Source organism: Protopterus annectens, chromosome 16.part0 (genome assembly GCF_019279795.1).
Source record: "Protopterus annectens isolate FY-2018-M chromosome 16.part0, PAN1.0, whole genome shotgun sequence".
NCBI classification, from domain to species: domain Eukaryota; kingdom Metazoa; phylum Chordata; order Ceratodontiformes; family Protopteridae; genus Protopterus; species Protopterus annectens.
Window position 1 is genome coordinate 605550818 of NC_056750.1, and position 9333 is coordinate 605560150.

Here is a 9333-nt window from a genome sequence, read left to right on the forward strand (position 1 = left end):
TTAGCTTACTCTTCTCACATCCCTTCCCCCTTGGACTGTAGTTCAGAGGAAGAGGATTCTATTAGTCCAGATTCTTCTTTAGAGGAACTCTCCTCTGAGGACACTATTTCCCATATGATAGAATTCTTTAAGTGGGATTGTTCTCAGGTTTCTGATATCCAGAAGAGGTATTATGAACTCCTCTAGATGGGAGTCTCCCAAGCCTTCTGCTTTTCCTCCAGTTTTGGCCACCCTCCTGGATACCTTTTGGCATCTTCTGTAGCCCCTGATTCTCCATCTCCAGCTCCTAAGAAACCTGATAGATTTAATAAAGTGCCTGATTGAATATTTCTGTATAAATGCCCTTTTGCTGATCCTTCTGTGATGTCTCTTACAAACCCTCCAAGTTGTTGCCCTCTACTAAGTTGCTTCTGTCAGTTAAGGATAGTAGAGCTATGGAGAGGATAGGCAAAAAAGTCTATACTGCTGCCACCATGTCCTTTAGGACTATTAATTACCAGACTCATATGACCAGGTATGTTTTAGCCCTCCTCTTTCAAGTTTCTCAGGAGATTTCTAATCTTCCTGATAGGAAGGCTTTGGCCCTTTCCTTGTTGGGTTTTACCTCTCAAATTGCCTACCACTCTATTAAATGCAGTTATGATGCAACTAATGCTTCCTCCAGGGCAGCTGCATTTGGTACTGTTATGAGGCGTCACTCTTTGCTTTGCCTGATGATATTAAGACCAAATTATTGGATGCTTCTTCAGGTAATAAAAATCTTTTTGTTACTGCTGAGCTTTTTAAATCTCTCTCGAGGATAAATGCATAGCTTTGCAGGAGTTGAAATATATTTTTGTTTCTCCTATTCCAAATTGTCAGAGGGATTTCCCTTCCAAATCTGCTTTTGTTCACAGACAGTCTCACCCTCTGCCCAAAGGTAAAAAGGGTTCTAGATGTGTACCTCCTGCTAATTTCCCAGACCCCTATTTCCCAGAAACCTCCTTTTCAGGACAAGCCAGGTTGTGTCTGACAATTTGTTTCCCTTTTCCCTCCCCAGATTCCCTTGTCCCTTCATCTTTCCTTGTCCCTTCCAGATTGGTTAAAGATCACAACAGACTCCGGGGTTCTGTGCATTATCGCCAGACATAGTTCATCATTTGGAAATTTCTGACTCTCTGGCCATCCCTCAACCTCGCTTCCTGTCTTTTCAGAGGTGCTTCATTCTCCCTTGATCCAGGGTACCATTCAGGCCAGGAAGAAAGGGTTTTTATTCCAGAATGTTTCTGGTTCCCAGGAAGAGGGTACCTGAGACCAATTCTGGACCTTTCTCAGCTCAGTACCTTTCTCAAGGTCCCCGCCTTTCGATTGTAGTCGCTTCAAAGTTTATTTCTCCTCCTCCTCACCTTTCTAGTCTCTCTGGATCTCAAGGATGCCTTCCTTCATATCCCCATCATCCCCTTTTCAGGAAATGTTTGCATTTCTCTGTTTCCTCCTTGCATTTTTCAGCCATCTGCTTTGCTCTGTGGCCTCTCTACTACCTCAAGGGTATTCACTAAATGCCTTGCTCCTGTCATTGTTTTTTCAGGATTAGAGGGGTTCAGATCTTTCCTTATCTGGACAGTCTGCTCCTTCAGTCTCCATCCTGTGAGGCTCTTCTTCAGGATTTCCAGTGTACTATTTCCATGCTGCAGTCTCTGAGGTTTACCGTAAACCTTCAGAAATAAGTCTTGACACCTTGTCAGAATCATGTTTTCCTTAGTTCCAGGATGCAAACATCCCCATGCTGACATCTCTGCCTCCCCACAAGACCCTGTCTCTGAGTGCCTTTTTCCAGTCTCCTCTTACACTGGAATCAGTCACGACCAGGGACTTTTTCCAGGGTCATCAGGTTTATGGCTTTCACCATTCCCATGCTGCCTTTGGCCATGCTCCAAATGAGAAAACTTCACTGGTACCTCAAGTCTGTGGGACGTCAGTATTGCCACCCTCTGGACTTCTTAGTTCTCTTCCTTCTTTGTCTCATGCTTGAGCTTCATTGGTGGATTCATCAACTTTCTCTCAACCCAGAGCTTCCTTTCTAGTCTCCTGTCGTGACTCTAGAGCACTTTACAGATGCCTGAGATAAGGGGCTTCCATCGGATCTCTCAAGGTTGAGGGTCTTTAACCCTTTTATCAGAGTTAGGACCAAATCAACATCAACGAAAAAGAGGGCTCTGCTTTTAGTTCTTCAGGCTTTACTTACACTCTTTCATCCTGGGCCCCTCAAAGTTTTCACAGACAAACCACAGTGATGTGGTATGTCAGCAAGGAAGAGGGTACAAAGTCCTGCGTTCTTTGCAGGCTAGCACTTGAGGTCTGGGATCTAGCTGTCCAGTATGAAGCGAGTCTTCAGACTATCTACATCCCCTCAGAGTACAGTCTAGTTGCAGACTGTTTGAGCTGGTCCAGCACACAAGCTCACGAATGACTGCTTCACAGAGATGTGTTCCTGGACAGTGTTCATCAGTAGGATACTCCTCAGGAGGATCTTTTTGCCTGCCTTCTAAACAGGCAACTTCCTCTTTTCTGTTTGAGAGTCTTCAGTCCTCTGGCTTGACTTGGGAAGTGGATGCCCTGTTTTCCTTGGAAGGGGATGTTTCTGTACACCTTCCCTCACCTTCCACTACTTCCAAGAGTCTTGCTCAAGATCAGGCAGGACTTTCCTAGAATCTTGTTGGTGACACTCTTTTGGCCCAGACAGCATTGGTTCCCCCCTTCTTTCTCACTTGGCTGGGACAATAACCACAAGTTTCTCACCAGGTGGGCCTTCTCACACAAGACAAGGGGTCACTTGTACACTCTTCAACTGACACTGTGGGTGATGATATATTGATCCATTTTAGGCACCTTTTTTCTAAGGACATGCTTCAGGTCCTGCAGGAGGCCAGGAAGGTCACTACCAGGCAATCATATTTTTCTAAATGGAAGAGATTTTCTCTCTGGTGCCTCTCTTGTCATCAGCATCCTCCATCTAAGGAGGTTCCTCTGACCATTTGTGTGAAGTGCTCCATTCTGGGTTGGAATATTCTTCTGTTAAAGATCACCTATCAACAATTCATAGATTAATAGACTGTTACTAGGCTAATGACCCAAGAGGCCTTTCTAAGCCTATCCAAGTTTACCCAAAAGAATAATGATGTCCTGCATCCACACAGGACATTGACGACCAGGCATTTATAATCTACTTCTGTCCATAAGAGACACGGTTGCCAGGCCCGGTGTAAATTTCCTATTCCCCATCCACTTGTCTAGGTTGTACTTAAACCCATCTTCACATGGATGGGAAGCCTGTTCCATAGGATGGGGCAGTTTCTGAGACACACATCTCTCTCTCCAGCATGTTATGTTTAAGTCAAAGACAGCATTCATGTCCCTTGACCTTGTATTTCTGGTACTGTTTGGCTTACAAATATGTAGATTCATAAGTGTGGAGTTTGTGGTTGCCTTTTAGCCAGGCACAGATCACCCCTCAGGAATCTATAGGAGACTGAGTAGAGAGAAAGGGCTTTAAGGCTTATCTGCCATTGACTCCTCATCTGTACACTAGATATGAGGTCAAACAGTTTCTCAAAGACGTCCTTCATATCAGGTCTCCCAAGAAGCCTATTGTGCCTTCCTGGGACCTCATATTTTTTCTTGATAAATTGACTCAGGCTCCTTTTGAGCCTGCTGCTTTAGCTTCCTTACAACATTGTACTCGAAAGACTCTTCTTGTTTTGGCTTTTACTTTTAGCCACAATGGTTTCTGAACTTCAGGCTGTCATGGTTGTTCCTTCTTTCTTAGTTTTCCACAAGGACAGGGTATATGTTTGTGCTAATCCTTCTTTTATGCCCAGGGTGGTCAATGAGTTGTCCCTTAATATGTCTATTAACTTGGCTTTCCTTTTTTTCTTTTTCCACAGTCTGCCAATGAGAAGGTTCTTCACACCTTGCACTTGCATAGACAGCTCAGATATTACTTGGATAAAACTGAAGTTATTCAGAAATCTGAACAGCTTTTTGTTTCTTTTCATCCCAGGTCTTTGGGTTTTGCTGTTTCTAAGCAGACCATCTCTTCCTGAATTTCTAAAGCCATTTCTTTTTGTTATTCTTTTCATGTTAAATGTCTTTCATCTTCTTTAAAGGCTTACTGTACTAGAACTGTTGCTTCCAATGGTGCTTTTTTCAAAGGGCTGGATATCAGTTCCATCCTTGAGGCTGCTACTTGGTCTTCTGTCCATAACTGTAATAAACATTATAAATTGATGTTATTTCCAGGGCTAGAGCTGCCTTTGCCAAGGCTATTCTGCATGAGTTTTTTGAGGGCTGTTCAGTGTCATACTCTTCAGGTTTCCTCTTGAGCTTTTGTATTCTCCCTTACATAAGGAATACTGCAACAGTGATATGGAAGGACGTAGTACAATTGTGTAAAATCTTATAACAGTAGATGTCCTCCACTTAATTGTTGCAGTATTCACTCCTTCCCCACTGCTGCCTCTGCTCTAACTTGTTCTCCTGCCCAGGGGGTTCTTCTCTGTTTTCTCCTTTTGAATGCACGTTATTCCTAGTCCCTGGGAACATTCTGTCCATTTTGGGGCTTTTCAGTTCTGAAGTGTTTGTATCTGTACATCCCCTTTTTGCCCTATGCCTTACATGAGGAGCGTACATGGGAAGTATGGCGCTTGCAAATACTAAAGGCTTTGGTATACTGGCTGACAATAGGCTATCCTTGGCATGCGATCCCTTACGTAAGGAATACTGCAACAGTGAAGAGAAGGACATCTGCTATTATGGCAGGATTTTACACAACTGTACTTTCCAGATGTTATGTTCTGTGAACATAAGCAGTGGTAGCCTGGGATGTAGCAGTTCAGCATGATCTCACATCTTGCATTTCATCAGAGCAAACAATTGTGGCAGATAAGCTGAGCAGAACCATGACAGGCTGCCATGAATGGAAATTAATCAAGTTTTTTTCATGATTTAATCCAGCTGTGGGGAATACCTGTTTTTGTCTCAATTGGCAAAAAAACTGGCAAAATTCTGCTCCAGAACTCATTGAAAGCAGACTGGGAAAACAGATGCATTTTCATTTCTTTGGATGGGAATGCTCCTGATTTCCTTTCCACCCTTTCCACTGCCACTGATATCCAGAATTATTCTGAAGATTCAGGACTTTCCAAAGAGCATTGTGGTAACTCCTTTTTGTTTCAGGCAGCAGTTGGTTATCCCATCTTCTGGAAATGGCCAAGGACACTTGCCACAAGCTGGAGCTACTCAACTTAGAAAGAGGTTGTTTGAAATACTCCAACTTGAAACAACTTCATCTAACAGCCTAGATGATAAAGGTTTAATACCTTTTAGGCACCTATTTTCTGAGGGCTTGCAGCAGGTATTAAAGTAGGCAAAGAAGCCTACTAGTAGGAAACGTATATTAGTAAATGGAAAATAATTTCTAGTTGGTGCCCAAACAAGAACTAAGACCCTGTTTAAGCTACTGTTTCTCGGCATATACAAAATATTTGTGTAAGTTATTGTCCTCTCTTCTTTCTTACTTTTCTGTCAAGGTTCATTTGTCTGCCCGTAGATCCTCCTCTTTTAATGCATTCCTATGTCAAAATGTTTTTGAAAGGGGCTCTGCAGTAGGTGTCTTCACCTTAGGATCTTAATTTTGGTTTTGTAAAATTAACTCCTCTTCTATTTGAATTGGCTTATCAGGCTGATTTAATGTTTTTAACACAGACAAGAGTTTTATAGATTTATTTGATTTCTGCAAGAAGAGTCCCTTAGTTGCAAGCACTGCTTGTGGGGCAACCTTATCTCATTTTCAGTGAAGATAGGATTTAATTTGAGAACTAATCCTTTTTATGCCTAAAGAGGTATCCATGTTTACTTTGAGCCAAGCTAACTATCTCTCTATCTTCTTTCCAGAATCTAAACCTGAGGGAGAGTGGATTTTTCATACTCTGGATTTTCATAGACAACTTGGCTGTTATGTTGACAGAATCAAAACCTTCAGAAATTATAGTGAGTTATTCATTTCATATGAAGGTAAGAATAAAGGGTAACCTGTGTCAAAGCAGTCTGTTTCCATGTGGTTACCCCATGCTGACTCCTTTTGTTATTCCCACCATAAGAAGTCAATTCTAGACAGGTTCAAGGCACATTCTTTTGGGGCCTTGGCTTTATCAGTGACCCTTTGGAAAGAGGTGGACTCTTAAGTATTCTAGATGAAGTAACATGGTGTTCTGTACATTTATAAACTAGGCTCCTTTTCCAGATCTAGAGCAGGCTCTGCTTGGACCATTCTGTGGGGGCTTCTGGACCCTAATCATTCCTGTAGTGCAAGGTTTGATTCCCTTAGCTTCCACTGCCTAACTTTGTAACTCTGAGCGTCACTTAACCAGACACCTCTCCTGGACGGAGTCTGAAAAAGGTCCATGGAGATCAGTGCTCTAGCCCAGAAAACAAATATAAATAAATAAACCTTGTAAGCTATGATTTTATGCCAGTGTAGCTAAGGATACTGCAGCAGTGATCAAATGATGAACATAGTCCATTGTGCAAGTAAACTTAACAAAAGAGAAGGTGTTCAAATGATCATTGCTGCAGTAGCTGCTTGTCACCCCCCCCCCCAATTTTTGTGTGATTTTTTTTGCCAGAGTGAGTAGATAGATTTTTTTATTACCTAGTATTGATCTCTTTCAGGGTTCTAGCCTCTCTCTATTGCCCAGACCACTTATTTTCTCCGGCTCTGCTCGAGCTATCAGTGGTCTGAACACATGGAACATTGCAGGATATAACCAGTAATACTAAGAATACTGTAGCAGTAATCATTTGAGTATCTACCATTATGGCAAGTTTTCTTACACAACTGTTTTTTGTCCTCTTTGCTGACTGTGTAATGTAAATAAATGACAACTGGCTCTTAAGCTGCGAGTCATGTTACATATGAAGCTTATACCTGTGTGATTGTCACATATTTTGTGAAACATTATACTTTTGGTGTCAGGCATTCTTTTTCACAAAAAAGTCATTACTGATCTGCTCTGATATGAATGTTGTCTTTCTTAGATATGAAAACTCCTGGAAGGCCTGATAAAGAAAGCTCTAATGTTCCCTGCTAAAAGTAGTAGTGAGGAAATGGTGACCATCAGAGAAACTGTTTCATAGAAGCTATATTTGTGATAACACCACAAAAGGGAGATGCCTAATGTGGCTTCTGAATCCTTATGTTTAACTCACAATCTAAGTGAGAGAATAGTTTAAGAAAAATTGGTCCAATAAGGAGTATATAATTGAATTTGTAATTTCTTTTGATGTGTCTGATTAGTTTCTTAACTATTCTGTTTTTGTTGTCTTCTACAGTGCCATCTCTGTTGAACTGTACTACATATTTGCAACAGTATGGGGCCGGGAGCAATACACTCTTTATGGAATTCTCTTCATTGTCTTTGTCATACTTTTAAGTGTCAGTGCCTGCATCTCCATCGCCCTAACGTATTTCCAGCTGTCGGGTGAGGACTACCGTTGGTGGTGGCGTTCCATCTTCAGCACAGGATCCACTGGCCTCTTTATCTTCATGTATTCTGTTTTCTACTACTTCAAGCGTTCCAGTATGTCTGGAGCTATACAGACAGTGGAATTTTTTGGGTATACCTTTCTCACAGCCTACATATTTTTCCTCATGCTGGGAACTGTTTCCTTTTTTGCTTCTCTAAAGTTTATTCGATATATTTATGTAAATCTGAAAATGGACTGAGGTTCTACTGAACAAAATATGGGAAAGAATGACTTATCATACCTTTTTGTGTATGTCAGTTTGAAGAATGTACCTAGCAGCCTTTAAGAGAATATGGGGAAGTGTTTGATTTTTTTTTCCTTTGTTTGATGTATATGACATGGACAATAGAATTTCTTTTTTGTTTTTTTTTTTTCTTCAAGGTAGCTGAAGACATTTGATAGCTCACATTCACTCTTCCAAAAGGCCACCTTGGTCCCACATTAAAGTGTTCCAGAACAGTTTGAGTTTGCCTTCCCAGTGGTCCACTTTGGTGAATGTTCTTCAGAGTTATAAGGTCACTAGTTTGGACTCGTTTAGAACCAATATATTAATAAGTACCCATCAGGGTTTCTCCATTCTTTGAACTCTTCTCTAGAGAAGTGCTAAACAAGGACTGTTTTTCTGACAGCAACCATTTTTTTTTTTGCAAAAGTGACTATGTAAATGAAGAATCTCAAACCAATCATTGTCAGAGTATGTACATGTAATTCAAATTTCAGTCTGGCAGATGGTCTGTTCGAATACATTTGTTTCTCCTTTTCATGTTATAAAGTGCCATAGGAGACTTGATTTTTCAATATTTTATATTTGTTTTGGGCTATTTTTTTTAATTCTGTTCATCATGAGGCAAGAGAAACAAGTGGTTTAATTCTGTTTTTACATTTGTGAAAGATCTGAGCTCACGTGATATTGGCATGATTTTAGTGGCGCAGCAGGTAGGATGACTTTAATGTTGGATGACCAGAAGGTTGTGGGTTCTATTCCCACTCCAGGTGATTGGATTGCAGCATTAGGAGGGTGCTGTACTTTTGAACGTGTTGTCCTTTGGGTGAGATGTTAAACAAGTGTTCTATTGAGTTGATAACAGCTCAAGTGAATGTAAAACATCCCATGCACCTATCAAAGAGAGTAAGGGAAGTTCCATGTTGCCCTGGTGAAACTTTTTCTAGTAGTGTAAAGGTCAGGTTTCTCTTGAAAACAAGCTACCTGTTGAGTGGGACTGTTCTGGTCAGCAAAGGATAGATACAATAAAGTAAAGTTCTGGATATTGCTGTTTGCCTGAATGTATCCTGTCTTTAATAAATAGACTTCCTTATTCCTTTAGCAAGTAAGTATTAATTTTCAGTGGATTATCTTTTTAGTGATTATCACCATTCTGAGTGGCTGTAGATTGGTCTGTTCTGTGTTATTTCTGTTTGGCACCAGGATTACTTTGATGTGAAAGCACTGATTGGTGTAAGATCTACCTGTGTATTTGCTGCTTCTTAGGCTGCCACTGAAGATTCAGACACAGGAGACTTCCAGAACTTTTGCCTGGATCTGCAGACACACAGCAAATTCCATAATTGTTATGTAGCTTGCTTGCTTGTCAGTAACCTAGGGGTAATCAAGGTTTTCTGTTTTCCTAACATTTAAGCTTCTTAGCTGCTGTCAGATTCAGCTTCTGTCAGCCAAGCCACTAAGTTACTTCCAAATTCCAGACATGTATTGCCCAGGATAACATGTCACATGACATTTTCCTGGGCAGTCTTTTTGAAGAAACAATTGCC

At 41.1% G+C, this 9333-nt stretch overlaps 1 protein-coding gene across 2 annotated transcripts in view; it reads left to right on the forward strand.

Annotated features, from left to right (window-relative positions):
• Positions 1-8829, forward strand: part of TM9SF1 (transmembrane 9 superfamily member 1) — a 320432-nt gene extending 311603 nt beyond the window's left edge. For both annotated transcript variants that reach the window (XM_044058483.1, XM_044058482.1), the window contains exon 6: positions 7369-8829. In XM_044058483.1, the coding sequence (XP_043914418.1) occupies positions 7369-7762 (394 nt within the window). In that variant the 3' untranslated portion in view covers positions 7763-8829. The remainder of the gene's footprint in view (positions 1-7368) is intronic.
• The last annotated feature ends 504 nt before the right edge of the window (positions 8830-9333 follow it).